Source organism: Tasmannia lanceolata, unplaced genomic scaffold, assembly GCF_043159265.1.
Source record: "Tasmannia lanceolata isolate RefF3 unplaced genomic scaffold, GAP_Taslan_0.1 ptg000023l, whole genome shotgun sequence".
Classification (NCBI taxonomy): Eukaryota; Viridiplantae; Streptophyta; class Magnoliopsida; order Canellales; family Winteraceae; genus Tasmannia; species Tasmannia lanceolata.
Genome location: NW_027518700.1, coordinates 34370708 through 34388004, shown reverse-complemented (window position 1 = coordinate 34388004; position 17297 = coordinate 34370708). Strand labels below are relative to the sequence as shown.

General features: G+C 41.2%; 1 protein-coding gene across 3 annotated transcripts in view; it reads right to left on the bottom strand.

The window, feature by feature from the left end:
- Positions 1-249: 249 nt before the first annotated feature.
- The window catches only part of LOC143856381 (uncharacterized), a 29623-nt gene continuing 12575 nt past the window's right edge, over positions 250-17297 (bottom strand). For 2 of the 3 annotated variants that reach the window (XM_077366582.1, XM_077366583.1), the window contains one exon: positions 250-516. In XM_077366582.1, coding sequence (XP_077222697.1) covers positions 396-516 — 121 coding nt within the window. In that variant the 3' untranslated portion in view covers positions 250-395. The remainder of the gene's footprint in view (positions 517-17297) is intronic. The other variant, XM_077366584.1, reaches the window with a different exon arrangement.

Here is a 17297-nt window from a genome sequence, read left to right as displayed (position 1 = left end):
CTAAATATCTTACATTTTTAAAAGCTCTATGTTTACATCATATAAATTTAGTAATAAAACCACATTTTTCATATTTATCTTTAAAATAAAACGTTTGATTCCTCCAAATTGAGGAGACTAGGTTTAAAACCTCCCTGAAAGTGGACTAGTTAGCTCGAAATCAAAGAAGCGGAGTAGCATTACATAATATCCATCTTTTATATATTTTCCTTTTTTACTTCAAAAAGCTAAACATGTTAAGCAGCTCTATCATGATAATTAACCGAACATCATTCCCATTAAGAAGAAGATTCAGAGCAACCAGTTTCTGAACTACCTAAAGTGGCTGCTTTGCCTTTGGAACAGTGGTTCAATAAACACAACACCCACCGCCCACCCCCACCCCCCCACATCCTCTATTGATTAAATGACCAAAGTGACTGTACATCTGGGCTGGAAAATAGCCCTCCAATAGGCGGCCTTGCTTGGTTTAAATTTCCATCACCTTCCTCTTGACCATGCATAGTCCAATCCCTGCTGCACATCACATGAGAATATGGGGTTAGAACCACTCACTTACTAGGATTCAATTATAACTAGTATGTTTTTGTCCAATAAGCAAGAACACTGGCAATTCTAAAGTTAGACTTCAGAATAGACAAGAAAGAATCAAAGCATCCAATTTATCTTGAAAAAGAGGAAAGAGTTCAACAAGAAGTAAATTCTTGAAACTGATAGATCTCCAACCCGAATCTGTTATATTTTCCAAGTAGACATGCAGTTCTATGACAAAGTGAGAAGAATTGGTAATTCCATTCATATGCGACAATATACCAAGCAGTGAAACAACAATCAGTCAAGGTTTCCTTTCACAGTTGCAAACTGATAAAACCTACACCTTGCTTGGATTGCAAGAAAAATATTTGATGGAATTTATTTTTTTCGAAATATGATTTTATTAATAACGAGACCAGTTACATAGGCAGGGACAAGGTGCCTCCTCCCCCCCCCCCCCCCCCCCCCCCCCCAAAAAAAAAAACAGATACAGGACACCACAAGAGACCAGTGGCTAGAACCCCCTACAGCCAAGCCCTAACTGCATGGATGCTACAATCTTACGAAAGCAGAAGATGAAAAAGACAAAAGCGCAGATAACTTTAACTGCGCGGCCATGCAGACAGAGAGCAGACACTTCCAGTGAGGGATCAGCTCCTAAAAAACAAAGGCGCCCAACCCTTAAATTTTAAACCACATACCCCCGGTAGGGAATCAGTTAGCGTTTGCTTGGATGATTGACACTCATTCGCTGTCTGCCCCTTCTTTAGCTAGCTTATCGGCCTCTTCATTTGCGGACCGCCGCATGTGCTGAAACTTGGGGTTGATCGAAGCCACCAAGTCCCGAATTTCCACAATGATGTCCGCTAACTTCCAAGGACGACACCCCCCACCCCCACCTCCCCCACACCAAAACAAGCTTTACCACAATCAAATGAGACTACCTCTAAGGAGTTCCCTCGATGATGAGGGAGCTCAGATCTATTGACTGCAAACCATCTCAGACCCCATGACAGAGACCTAGCGTCCGCTTCATTAGAATCACAAATGCCGGTTGATCTGGAATAAGAGAACTGAAGCACCCCTTTTGAATCTTAAAATAGTCCTCCAAAACCTGCCAGTCCGCCGTTATCTTTGGAGCTTCCGTCAAAGTTTAAATTGATCCACCCAGGTGGATGAGGGCACCACCTCAGAAATATCTTTTCCTTCTTTCTAACATGATCCCCTTCCAGTTTCAAGGATATCACCAACACTATAAGGTGATAATTCCTTCCAGCTCTACGCCACACTATAATATCAGATTTGATGTCAAGCAAAGTCATTCCCCATCTTCTGGAGCTATCTTGAAAAATCTGATTATTCCTTTCCTTCCAAATGTACCATATAATCACATATGGCACTAGTTGCCAACAGGATTGACCCACTTCACCAAATGGTCTGCCACTCCATTCCAAGATTAAAAAAAAATTTAAATAAAAGGTGAGTGGTGTTTGAAAGCCTTCTCTATCAAACATTCCAAGATAATGGATTTTGCAAAACTTTGAAGCGCCCAAGATAAGCTGAAGCTTGATATGATACTCATCCATAGCCTATAAAAGTAACAACAATGGACTAGTAAGTGGTCCAAAGACTCCTCAACCTTGCATAATACAACACCAAGAGGCCATATGAACTTTCCTTCCTTTTAGGCGATCGCGTGTATTGATTCTCCTTCTTACCACGGTCCATGTAAAAGCCACCAGTCTGGGAGGAGCCAATGATTTCCACACCCTAGTGCAACGAGATGCTTCTCTTTTCAAAACGGCCAACCTGACAAAGAAAGACTGAACCGAGAAAGAAACATTACGGTCCGAGCTCTAAACTCTACGGTCCGATTCGTCGGGAGAACAATAACAAGCATAAAGGCAAGATAGAAGGGTAGAGAAGCCGACTATCTCACACTCGTTGATGTTACGCCTAAGGATAATGGACCACGCCACTCCCCTATCCGCCATTCACTCTATATAATCACACACCCTAGCCTCCCTGTTGGTCGCTAAAAGGAATAGGCTCGGAAATGCATGGCATGATTGGGACTCCTAACCAAAGATCTACCCAAAAATCTTGTCCCTTCCCCCTCCCCACTCTCAACACCTCATCCATGGATCATACAATGGCCTAGACACACAAATGGACCTCCATGCACCAGAGTCTTTTGTTAAAGATGCGTTTCTGTTCTCTCACCCCCACCCCAACCCCTCCCATATTTGTCCCCTATTGTTTGATGCCATAGGGAAATTTTCTCTTCTCCAAATCTCCACAACCATTTTCTGAGGGCCTTATTTCTCAACTTTAGGTTCCCAATGCTTAGTTCACTATCTTTCTTTAGCTGGCACACCTTTTGCCATTTCATCTAGTGTTTTAGCTTTCTCTTGCTTTCTTCACCTTCCCATAAGAAGTCTCTTCACAGTTTGCCAATCCCTTTGCCACTTCGCTCGGGATTTTGTAAAGCGACGTAAAATACACTGGGAAGTTAGAGCTGCGTTGATCAATGTAATCCTCCCTCTGAAAGTAGATATCTTTTTTTCCATGCCGCCAACTTCCTTTCCATCCTTCCAATCACTGGATCCCACAACGTTGCTTTTTGTATTCCGTATCCCAGTGGTAGACCAAGATAAGTGATCGGGAAGCTCACTGCTTTACACTCAATGATGGATACCTCCTCCTTGGATAAGTTGATACCTGCTACAGAGCTCTTTGTGAAGTTGATTCTTAGTACGGACACCCATCTCAAACAATTTAAAGTCTTTTGGTGTTCCTAATAAACTTCACCCCTTCCAAAAATATGAGGGTGTTGTCAGCAAACTGAAGATGAGAGATTGATTGTCTATTCTTACTTGCCTTCAAACCTCTAATATAGGAGATAACAGATCCCCATGCCTCAATCCTCTCAAGCCACGGAAGAAAGCCACTGGGGCCCGTTGACCAAGATGGAGAAGGATGACGAGGAAATGCACTCTCTAATCCAGCCTCTCCAAATCTTGTTGAAACTCATCTTCTGTTGAATGAATTCCAGAAAGCTCCAATCCACATGGTCATATCCCTTTTCCATATCAATTTTGCATATAATCCCCCTTTTTCCCTCTCTTCTATTTTATATCCAGAACTTCATTACCAATGAGGACACCATCTAAGATATGCCTTCCATCAACAAAATCCCCTAGATCTGATGGAAAAAAACTTACTTGGGAATTTTTTTTTTCGCATGATTTTTTTTTTGAAAGATGACAAATTTCATTAATATCCATAAAGCATTCGGGACAAGTAGTCCCATCCTGCGATACAAAATATTAGTTTGTACTGGGCTAGGCATACCCAGACCCAGGATAAAGTGGAAAATAAAATACATGACCCATTCATTCCTATCCTCAATTCTACTACATATGGTTCTGGAGCAACCCCTGGCCCTATTCAGGCCCTAAATCATCCCTCTGGTTCCTCATCTATTCCTGCTTGAGTAACCACAATATGAAAATCTCCCTGCCCAAAAGGCCTCAACTAGCAAAAGACCATGGTCTCTCAAGCTATGGATAGACAGACTACTCACAATACACATAGGGTCTAGGATTACATATCACCCTCAGTAACCCATGCACCACAATCCTTACAGCAGGCTATCTTTCCCCGAACCCATAAGACTAGTACCAACATCATACGTTCCAACCTCATTCTAAATACCCAGCTTCCTGTGGCCCACCTCTTCCAACCCGGCTCTGATGCTTATATCAAACAGAAATTTCATGACTAAAGACGTTCCCTAAGAAATTAGATTGACAGATCCACAACTTACGGTTTAGCCTTAATTAGGATCTTTACTCAGCAATGCAGGCTACATAAAGTATCAAATCAAAGCCACATCTCAAAAAAGTTCCTCTAACGCTTCACAAATTAGGTTCTAATTCACCTGCCTTTTCTCTATCTACTTTTTCTATGCGACTCTGGATTGCGATCCAAGGAACATCTCTCTGGTCTTGCCTAAATCCTCCTGATATGAGATCCCAAGGACATCTCCCATTACTAAGAAATCGTTAAAGCCCTCCGACTCTAGGCACCCAGGATCATCAGAAGTTGGCGGTAACAAAATACCTTTACCTTAGTTATAAATTCCGTTCCGTTCCGGCCGGAACGGACCGAATTCCGGTTCCGGAACGTAATGGGCATATTTTCCGTTCCGGCCGGAATTCCGGTTTCCGGTGGAATTTCAGCCGGAACGGCGGAATTCCCTGTTCCAGCCAAAACGGTTTGGAAAGGCGGAAAAAATTCAAAAAAATTACTAAAATGCCATTAAGGCCGTTGAGGAGTGTATTTTACAGATTTGCCCTCGTTTTATGACCGTTTTATAGTTGTTGGGAGGGCATTTTTCGTCTTTTTCCAAAAAAATTCGAAAAATAAAAATAAAAAATCCAAAAAATTACATAAATTCATTTATGGCTGTTGAGGAGTGTATTTTACACATTTGCCCTCATTTTGTGACCGTTTTATAGTTGTTAGGAGGCCATTTTTTGTCTTTTTGCAAAAAAATTGAAAAAATAAAATAAAAATCTCAAAAATTATAGAAATGCCATTATAGCTGTTGGGGACTGTTTTTTACACTTCTACCCTCATTTTATGACCATTTTATAGTTGTTGGGAGGACATTTTGCGTCATTTTTCACTCCAAAAGCTATAAATAGCCCTCTAACCATTGTTTTTTCACAACTCATTTCCTCTTCAAATCTTCTCCTACAACTACAACTTTTTTATCTCCTACACTAGACTACATACAACTATATCTACTTCTCCTACAACAACAAAGATCATCTCAAAGGCTTTTATTATTCCAATTCCAACCAATTCCACTACAAGCTCAAGAAGATCAAAGGCTTTTTTTATCTCCTACAACAACAAGCTCTACTATATCAAAGACAAGGGCTTCTCTTCTACAACCTAAGGCTTCTTCAACTTATTCTCCCATCCAAAAGGCGTAAGGAAAGTTAAAGCTTTATTTGATTTAATTTCCTTTCATTCCTTATTCTCTTTCTCTCCATTTCAACTTAAAAAATGAGTTCTTCTGGAGGAGCCTCATCTATTGGTTCCGCACCCGCTAGATCGGATGACCCGGCATGGGCTTATGGCCTAGTAATTCCGGGTCAAAAAAATTGTGTTAAATGCACCTTTTGTGAAAAACTCATAAAGGGTGGAGGTATAACCCAGTTTAAAGAACATCTAGCGGTTGTTCCTGGTGATGTAGCGGTATGTAAAAAAGTCAATGCCGATGTAAAATGGAGAATGGCACAAATGTTTGGAGAAATGAGAAAAGAAAGGGCTAGGAAAAGTGTATCAAGGGCAGAGGTGAGTAGTTTTTATGCCGCACCAGAAGAAGATGTGGAGGAGGGGGAGGGGGATGAGGACGACGAACCGATGGGACCACCTCAGCCTAGGAATAAGGGGAAAGCAGTTGTTGTAGAACCGAGTGGGGCAAAGAGGAAAAAGAAGGGTCTTGTAGGGGGGTTAAGAGATTTCTTTGCACCACGAACAACCCCTGGATCCCAGCCAAGCATTAAGTTAAGAGTGCTTTGGCAACAAAAGAAATACTTGATCGAGCAAATATGGCAGTTGGCATGCTTTGCTATGATGCCAACCTGCCTTTCAATGTTGCTAATTCACCATATTGGCAGCCAATGTTTGATGCCATAAATGCAGTAGGCTCAGGTTATAAGGCGCCTTCTTTTCACGATTTACCGGGGGGGGGGGGGGGGGGGGGATATTGAAGAAAACTGTAGAAGATGTAAACAACTACTTGGGGGAAGTTAAGAATTCATGGAAAACTAGTAGCTGTAGCATTATGGCCGATGGATGAACAGAAACCAAACAACATGCCTTAATTAACCTTTTGGTGTACTGTCCTAAAGGAGTAGTTTTCCTTAAATCTGTTAATGCATCTAGCGTAGTGAAGAATGCTGAGGCATTGTTTGCAATTTTTGATGAGATTGTTTTGGAGGTAGGTCCGGAAAATGTGGTGCAGTTTATAACTGATAGTGAGCCAAGTTATAAAGCTGCTGGGAAGAAGTTAGAAATCAAATATGCCACATTCTTCTGGACTCCGTGTGCAGCCCATTGTTTAGACTTGATTTTAGAGCACTTGGGCAAACCAGATGTGTTTCCTCTCATAGGAAGCACAATTGACAGGGCTCGGAAGATTACGAGGTTTATCTACAACCACGCAGCTCCTATTGAACTTGATGAGACAGAAATTCACGGGTGGGAGGGACTTGTGTCGTCCTGCGTGGACTAGATTTGCTACCCAATTTCATTAGTATACAAAGTTTGGTGCTTCATATGAAAGCCCTACAACAGATGTTCGTGTCTGATGAGTATGCTGCTATTAGGTACATTCGACATGGATTGAGTGAAGAGATCGTGAGTACAGTGTTGGATAAACAATTGTGGGACAACTGCAAGCATATTCTAAACATCAGTGAGCCATTGGTGAGAGTGCTGCGTTTGGTAGACCGGCAAGACAAACCAACAACGGGTTACATATATGAGGCCATGGATAGGGCCAAAGAAAACATCAAGGCTAGGCTAAAGAACAAGAAGTCAGATTATGCTCCCATCTGGAGGATTATTGACCAAAGATGGGACAACCAGCTTCACAGTCCCCTCCATGCAGCGGGATACTTTCTTAACCCTGCTCGCTTTTTCAGTCCTACATTCTCCAAGCATCATGAAGTCACCCGAGGTTTGATTGAATGTATTAATCGACTAGTACCTGATGAAGTTATACAGGACACCATCATCAGTCAGATTGAGAACTACCGGGAGTCCACTGGCATGTTTGCAATGAAGATGGCAATCAGCAACCGAGGCAAATTGGGACCAGGTATATTGGTTTGTTCATTTAATTAAGTATATTTTATTTAAAATTTCCACAAGTAAATGCTTAACTATTATTGTTTCCCTTACAGTTGCATGGTGGAACCTGTTTGGAAATGACGTCCCGGACTTACAAAGTTTTGCCGTCAGAATTCTCAGCCAAACCTGTAGTGCTACTGGATGTGAAAGGAGCTGGAGCACTTTCGAGCACATCCACTCGGCAAAAAGAAACAGGTTGGAGCACCAGAGGTTGAATGACTTGGTATTTGTCCATTACAACCTCAAGTTTCGAGAAAGGTATGCTACTTAATTGAATTGGAATTAATTTTCTCATATTTCACCACGTGCCTTTAAATTTTAAGTATTACTTATTAATTTATGTTGGACATTCTTTTCAGGGACTTAAACAGAAGATCTTCTACCACTAGCGACCCACTGAGTATAGATCACCTAGATGTTATGATGGATTAAGTTGCGGAAGATGACGATGTCATTCTGACACCAGACGACATTGGATGGGAAAATATTGAAGCGCCTTCTAGAGTTGGTGCGTCCGACGACGAGGACGCAAACCTTGAGGACACTCCTCCAAGAGGTGGTGGTGACGACGATGATGAGGGCTACCAGTCAGTTGAGTATGATGATCCTCAACCAGATTCACCACCATTTTGATTTAGATTTAGAGATGATATGAGATGTGGCTAGCACTATGTATTTGGCTTTTGTTCTTCTATGTTCTACTTTTTTATGTCTTAGTTGTATTAAACTTTGGTTTTTAAGTAATAAAGATGTCTTTTAGTTCATTTAAGTGTTTCTTATATTTTTCTAACAATTTCTAATTTTTTTGGATTTTTTTCATATTTTTAACTTTTTTTTTCGACCGGAACGGAAAGTTTCGACCGAAACGCCGAACGAAACGGCCGAAACACCGGAACGTTCCGTTCCGGTAGCCAAAACAGAACGGCGACCGAAACGGAATTTATAACTAAGACCCTTACCCTTATCATGATTACCATTAAGCTGCATTATTCGCTGCGTGTCTTCCATTATTGGGGACCCTCGCTCCCGATCCTGGCCCGATCGGAGAGGTTCACGCCTAATTTCCAACGATGAGATCGCCAATTGCTTCTCCTCCCATAGGCGCCTTCGAGTTTGCCTCTCCTTTTCTAGGATCTTATTAAAGATAGGCAGATTACAAAGGGGAGTGTGAAGCTCCACCTCACTATTCAAAGTGGTCTGGGAAGGAGACAACCCCGAATTTCGAGCACCTGCAACGCTTTCTTTCACCCATTGTTTTTTAAGAGGAGAGGGCAGAACCTCAGCCGTTGTAGGCGATTCCTTCATTGACAACTTCTCGTTATATTTAAGATTTTTAGAAGCTCTAGATCTTCATTTACCAGGGTGATTACGCCATTGGCTACGTTGCTTGAGTCTTCAAAATAATCGCTACTAGACATACTTGGACTAGGCGATTTTTGAAAAGTTCGAAGGTAGTGTTGACTATCGAGATCATGTTTCTTCTTTCTGTTTTCCTTTCATGCACTTAATCTTTCTATTAAGTACTGATAATCCTCCACGTGTCGCCAACAGATGAAAATCCTTTGCAGGGCCTTTCCTGAATTTACCTTTACCCAAGCATGTGCACATCATCACTTTTTCCATCAGTGAGAAACCTATTTTTTAATTTTAAAACCTTTAAATCCTCTGCCGACTTTATGCCAGAAGTATCGACAGCCTCTTTTCTACCCGCCTTCCTTTTAATGCCAAGTGGATATGCCAGAACTGATTTTCTTACAATTGGCAGACTCGCAGGACCCCTAACCCTAGCCTCCCTACTTTTTGACGAAACAGGAGTGATCACAGAGGGGACAGGTGGGTAGGTGGGGATTTCAAAATTTGAACTAGGGACCACCGCCGACTCCGATCCACATTCAGTGGCCTCTGCCACCTTTTCCGGTAGAGAAACCGCTGCCGGTGAGCTATATCATCAGGAATCTGAACGGATCCCTAAAAAAGTGGCAAATTGTCTTTACTACTGGCCTCTCCCACCACCGACAATGCCAGAGAATTCATACTGTCCTCAGAGACCATCTTAACTCCCACCGAATAAATGTTAGAATCTACCCTTAAGTTAATGGATTGAGGAATAGATTTCCACAAAGGGGATATAACCAAGGCGGAGGCAAAAGCCAAACAGTGTGAATGATTCCCAAAAAGCTGGGATTCAAGGACCTGGCCCAAGTGTGATCCCAAAAATTTCCACCGTGGTAGCAGACCATGCACGAAGAGGAATATCATAAAAACTCAACCGAACCGATCTAGCACCCGTATTGTAAGCAGGGAACCAGGGTGGGGGGAAGAAAGATAACCCCAAAAGACTCACCTCCACGACGAAGGATTGAGGTGGCCTGAAATTTAGAGTCGAACCGGAATAAAATATCCACGGTACGAATGGCAAGGGCTTTTCCAACTCTGGGAGGCCCCAGAAATGTTTATCCCAAGCCCAAACATCTTCTAACAGTTAAGAACCAGATTTTAAGGATCCAATAAGACAGCTCTAAGATTTTTCTTTCTATCTTCCACTACAGAACCTAGTACATCCAAACATCGATCATCATCACGAGCTGCAACTTGGATCTTTTTGGGTCTCCAAACTTAGTTAGTGTTCTCTCTATGTCGAGATTCGGAGCACTTTCTGCACAGGGTGCGAGAACCAGAGTTTTGTAATTGCATTTTAAGCATCCAATCACTTCCATTCGATAATGGTCTTCAATTGGATTCAACTGCTCTACGACCAGGAGTTTTCCTAGCTCCGAAATCCAACCTTCTCCCCCTTGTGTCCCAATCTTCCAAAGTCCCCAGAGAGCCAGCATGCGAACGCGGAGGGGGCCAATGAGACCAGAGAGGTATTTCTGCCACGGGGCCCAAGAGAAAAGAGAGCTCTTCTGCAATAGAGGTTAAAAATCCCAAGGGATTCAAAAACTTCCATGGTGGAGTAGCCTCCATCTAAGCAATACAGATGAGTATCTGAAAGTCGCTCAAGGTTTGTACCACAAACGCAGAGAAAATCTGATGATGGACAATGATGATTCTCGGTCATCTTTTTTCCAGGGGTATTGGCTATCCTTCTCTATGGCCATCAGTCGATTGCCAGCAGCCACTTGATGTTTTCTTCCCATGATTTAGAGGGAAATGGTATGATTATGGTTAATTTAGAGGGATATTATCATAAATAGATAGTTCCTATAAGTAAAACTTGAATAGGGTTGGTTCAAGTTGTCTTTTTTCGTGTGCGAAAAAAGAAGGGAATTTTAGAAATATTTTTTCTTTACAAACTTTTCCAGAAAACTCCAGCTATCCAAACTGGGCAATGAAGGCTTTCACTAACAGTTGCAAACTGTAAAAAGCTCTCCCTCGTCGCACCGCATTGCATTGCTGCTGCATGTCACCCATTATCACTACTGCACCAACCCACTTTTACCATAGCAGCTGAATCCACCATTTATCAATATATTTAACCTAGAACCCAAATGCAAAGTAATGCATGTAAAAAAGGAAAGATAGACAGTTAACCCATTGGTTTCAAGGGTATTTGCAGAATAACAGATAGGAATGTCAGCATACAGAAACCTCCAATCTCCCAGCTCAACAATCTCTATGACCATCATCATTCCTTTTTGTCTGCCTAGTGTATATGGATTAAGTGTTCTTCTATCTTGCTTCTGAGTGAACAACTTTGATGGGGTTTTCCTTTTTTTGTTAAGGCCCCTAAAACATACCATATGACTATTAATACTATTATATGTAATCTCATTCAAACAATCATTGTGATAGCTTTTTGGGGTCTAAACTAGATTGCAAGCAACTATAATTTGACACTAAAACAACTGAGAAGTCGCAAACTGAACCGAGCTCCACATACTTGAACTGAAAGAGATAAGAAAATCCAAGCCCCGTGGTTTCCATCCATTCTCGTCACTTTTTTCCTCTATTTTACATCAAACACTCTCAAACATAAACCAAGCCTCCTCAGAGGTGTCAAAATTTATTAGACACATGACAGATAAAAGAATCAGAATACATCATAAATTTGAAAATGGAACTACGTGTGAGTATTATTTTCTAAGTAAATTGGTGCCTAAGTAGATCATTTTCTACAATAGGCTCCACTCATGTACTGCCTTTCGGCAAAATTCTAGTAGCAATTATTTATGCAACAAGTGGGCTTAGTTCCACAACTTATTGAGGGTAAGTCAATAAAATTTAGCAAGACTTTGGACTCAAACCACATGGAAATCAAGACTCGACCAGCTCAACAAGTCTACATTTGTTTTTCTTTTCTTACTATTTATGTTTCTTATTTTATTAGGTTGGGAAATGAAAGCTCAAATATTTGCAACAAAAAACGAAAATTCTCCCTCCCATTTCTCCATTCTTTAGACCTATTGACTCCTCTAGAGTCTGACAGGAATTTCTAGATTTGGACAAGAGGCTTTGCTGCTTTTACTTCTCAGCTCAGGACTGCAAAGAGGACATTGTGTGGCGTCCCAACTATTCCAGTACTTTGATTAGGAAAGGGGTATATTAAGTCAGGGTTCTTTAAATTACATTGGTTTTCTACGCTGACTCTTTGGAAAGAAATAACATTAATTGATTAGACATTATCTTGAAATTAACTGACGATTGATAGGATGAATCGAAGAAATCGTTAGGCCAATTAAAACAAACCATTGGAGTTTTACGAAGAGAACACGTAAAATAGAAAATAAAAATAAAACTATTATGATCAATTAGACCAGATGAGAATATCAATCCAACAAATGAAGGACATTGGACTAAAATTCAAACTCAATGAGATTCAAGGTTGCTTTCAGAGGACAAGAAATATGAAGAATTGAAGTGAATAGTGGAAGATAATGCGTATGAATGTATGGAGAGCTTGTTGATGATGATTACTCAAATGAAGAGTAAGTCTCAGATGAATGTGACAAGCTTGAGCGTGAAGACAGCATTGGAACAGGCGATAAGGGTGTAATAACAGATGACAACTTCCGGGTAGGAGTTAAATACTACCGAATTTGTACTTGGTTGATCCACAGGGCACTATCTTCTGAGAAATGAGTTGAAAACAAATCATGATTAATGTGTTCTAAATATGGCAAATGGGACTTCTGTGAAGTTTAGAGCATCTTTCCATTCAAAATACATAGTCCCTTCACAATACTTAGTTTCTTCCACATGAGCCTTTGATGCATCCATGCTCAGACTCGCAGAAAAAAAAAGAGAATGGGAAATGAAACAAAGTCCATTTGATCTTTTAATATGTCAATTTAGTGAGGTCTACACTTGAGTTGTACCAATTGCATCTATTTTTATTAGGGAAGGAATTATTTAAGCTCATTTAAGTTGGGTTTTAAGTTTGTCGTTTTTATTAAGGATTGTTTTAGCAGCTATAGAAGTTCTCTTAGGTTGTTTGACCTGTTTCATATGGTTTTCAGTGGATAGTAATGTAAAATGTGAAAAGTGTTTTGGACGAAAAAATTTGTGACCTTTTGACATGACCCAGCCACTTGATTAGCTGATTTACTTTATTTAGAGAGACATGATTAGGTTTAAGGTATGATAATATTTCTTTCTTTTTCTTTTAGTTGGCATTTCGTTGCTAGATGTGAGGGTTGTCCACATCAAATATATTCTCTTTACTTGTTTCCCTACCAAGGCCCACCACCACTTAACCATCTTACAAAAACTATTTATATCGCATTGGTTATCTTAGAGAGCCAGCATTTATTCACGTAAAGCCCTTCAATGACCCTTTATTTTATTTCATTGGAGCCCTGTTGGGGGCCCACCACTTAAACCCATGTCTCTTTATAAATACCCCTTACCACCTTCAGAAAACCTAATTGCACTATTTGGAAGAAAGCTCAAAAGGCTAACAGCCACAAGCTAATCTCCCCCCTTCTCGTTACTCCACGTACACTCTCTCTTCTTTCTTCTCTTCCCTCCGTGCTCCTCCTTTCCCCTTGGTCCTTTCTTTCCTCCTACCTAGGCTTGCTGACATATGTCCTTATCTACGTTTAGAACTCCGACGAACATATTACCCACGTAAAGAAAATGTTTGAACTCCTAAGGGAAAACAAGTTGTGGACGAATCTCAAGAAGTATGCATTTATGACTGACAATATGACCTTCTTGGGATATATTTTGTCGACTGATAAAATGAAAGTCGACCGAAACAAAGGTAAGGCCATAAGAAGCTAGCGTGTGCCCGAATCCATCAATGGTGTGTGGTGGTTTTACAGGCTTGCATTGCTTCAGCAGCGATTTATTTGCAACTTGAATTACCTGCCGCACATGTCACTGAGTGTCTGAAACACAAGGCCGGTCGGAGTCTCAATCTTGTTAAGAGAAAATGAGTGCTATGATTCTAGCACTCCCTAACTTTAACAAAGTCTTCGAGGTTGATTGTGAAGCCTAACAAAGAAATAGATGTCCTCGGTCAAGAAGGATGACCTATAGCCTTCTTCAGAGAAAAACTGAGCAATGCCTGCTTGAGGTACTCAATGTACGACATCAAATTTTATACCATCGTTCAAAGTGATTTCGTACTAAATTCAAAGCATGAAGCATTGCACTCTATTAATCCCAATGCACTTTGAATTAGTGCCATGCGAAATTGGTTACTTTCTAACAGGAATTCACCTTCAATCTTAGGCACGAATCAGGGGTTCTTAATCACGCGATTGACACATTAAGTAGGTCTTATTTGCTTGGGAGCACGTGGCCTGTAGCTATCGTTTGATTCACTTGAGGACCAGTATCCCATAGAGACATTCTATGGTCCTATTTGGTAGTCATGTCAGTTGATGGGCACTGACCCGAGTGTGATACTGCCTTTCATGATGGATTTCTTTTTTTTTAATTGAATGATGACAATTTCATTAATAAACAGGGTAGGGACAAGATGTCCCAAACCAAGTACATAGAAGTGGAACTTAAAGCAATTACAGAGCCTGCCATATTAGATAATGTCAAGAAACAACAACCAACAATGTCTCCCTGAGTACTCCTTCCTTGGCTAAGATGTTTGTTGCCTCATTAGCCGATCTCCTTCGATGTTCAAACTTGGGCTCCAAGATTCGTATTAGATCCAAAATGTTAGCAATTAACCCTTGAATCCTCCAAGGACCCCTTGAAGCATTTGATGCCCAACTGATTGCATTCGCCGAGTCCCCTTCCACAATTATGTGCCTCATGTCATATTCAAAAGCCCATCGGAGACCAAACAGAAGGGCTCTTACTTCTGCCTCATTTGCATCACATTCCCCTGCCGGTCTTGAGTAGGACATGATGATTCCTTACCTTTCATCCCTTATCAGACCCCCAATCCCAGCTTTACCTGGATTTCCGATGGAACTCCCATCAAAGTTCAATTTCACCCAACCCGAGGGGGGTGGCTTCCACTTCGGCATTGGTTTAGTCTGAATAGTTTTGTCCCATATGATTGCCCACCAATTACGCATAATGTCAGTTAAACTATACGGGACTCTTTTTTTATTTTGCCCAGGAGATGATTCCCACTCTTATATCCGCTATAACTCGGTTTGCAAACCTTTTCGTTTCCTCAAAAATCCGTCGATCGTGTTTTTCTTTTTTTTCCTTTTTTTGAATGGTTCCCGTCGATTGTGTTCTTTCCAGATATTCCATACAATGGAACATGGGATGGTATTCCATAGCAACCGCCTTAATTCCCTAAAATGACGGTGTTCCAGTTTAGCAATACCCTCCTGATGGATTTTAGGACAAACCCATGACATACTAAAGATCCTAAACACATTAGTCCATAGTTTAAATGAAAAAGGGCAGTACAACATTATGTGGTCTAAGGTTTCTTCCACCTCCAAACACAAGATGCATCTACTCGCTAGATGGAATCTCCTTTTTTCAAGTCGGTCATAAGTTTTAATTCTCTTGTAGACCACTGTCCATGCGAAAGCCATCACTCTTGGTGGAGCCATGGGCTCTCATACTCTGCTACTTGAAGAGGCCCGATCACTGTTAATAGAGGCAAAAAAAAAGACTTAGCAGAGAGTATCCCGTCCAGTTCTGGGGTCCATATTCTCTCATCATTTTTGAAATTTGAGCAGTACATGGAATTTAACTGAGTGAGAAGCAAATGGAGATTCCTCATCCTTAAGATCCCTTCTCAGTCTTAAATCCTAGAAACCCTTACCCATGTCATTATCTCATACCAGGTAATCCGCCATCGATGCCTCAGGATTCAGTGCTACCCTGAAGAGCCTCGGGTAGGACTCACAGAGCAATTTGTCGCCACACAATAAGTCGCACCAAAATCTAACATCAAGTCCTTTCCCTACCATATAGCGAATGAGAGCTTCAAAATCTGCCTTCACAGAGCAGATGGACCTCCAAGCTCCTGATCCCTTGCGGGGCCCAAGGTTTTGGCATTCTATTCTCCCCACTCCATTCCATATTTCCTTCCAATTACTTTGTGCCAAAGCGCATATTTTTCATTCCCATACCACCACAACCATTTGCCCAGTAGAGACCTTGCGGGCTTTAATTTTACCTATTCCAAGGTCTCCATTCTTCTTCAATTTAGATACCTTCCAATTCATTATGTGTTTCAACTTCTTGGTATTGCCATCCCCTTCCCATAAGAAATCCCTCTAAAGCTTTTCAATTCTCAGAGCCACCTTTACTGGGATTTTAAATAACGACATGAAGAAAACTGGCATATTCGCTAGGGCTGCTTTTATCAACGTGATTCTCCCACCCAACGAGATGTATCTTCTCTTTCAAGTCGCTAAATTCCGTTCAATTCTTCCGATGACTGGGTCCCACTGAGCTGCTGACGAGATTCGAAAGCCCAAAGGTCGACCAAGGTAAGTTATAGGTAGAGTGCCCGCTTCGCAACCTATTACCGTAGTATACTTCTTGACTAGATCCTGGTCCACATTAATTCATGTCATAATGTTTTTACAAAAATTAATTTTCAGCCCCGATACCAATTCAAACCATCTAAAACTGCGCCTCATATTAGCAAACGAGGATTTCTCATTTTCAATGAATACCAATGTATCGTCCGGAAATTGTAGGTGCGTGATTGCTTCGCCTCTTACACCCACTTTCAGACCATGTATCAGTCCCAATCTCTTTGCTTTTGTTAGCATTAAGCTCAAGGCTTCTACCACCATTATGAACAAATAGGGAGCTAGGGGATCACCTTGTCGCAAACCCTGGAGCTTTTGAAATATTCTTGCGCTTTAGTCCAGTTCCTCCTTCTTTGACTAAAGCCCATACATTGTTGTATGTCTGCTAATACCTCCCAGTCGATATGATCATAGGCCTTCTCGATGTCAATTTTGAGAACTAGACCAATATTACCATCTCTTTTTGCAGAGTCCACCACCTCATTTGCAATCAACACCCCATCTAGAATCTGTCTTGAATCAACAAAAGCTCCTTGGAATTGCAATATGATTCCAACCATAGCGCCTCTTTAATCGTGCTGCAAGGACCTTTGATATGATTTTTGAAATGCTATTAATTAGGCTAATCAGACGAAATCTTCAATTCCGATGATCCCTTCCTTCTTTCAAATAAAAGCAACAAAAGTCACCTCTGCCGCTTCGCTAATAATGCCACTTTACTGGAATTCAAAGATAAAATCCATCACATCTTCCTTGACTATGCTCCAATAGTTCTAGAAGAAAGCCATGGGGAACCCATCCGGCCCAGGAGCTTTGTCTTTCTTCATCGAGGAGATGGCATTTGCCACTTAGTCTTCCGAGAAATCTCGATCCAAGGAACTTCTCTGTACCGAACTTATGGTCCGAAATTGT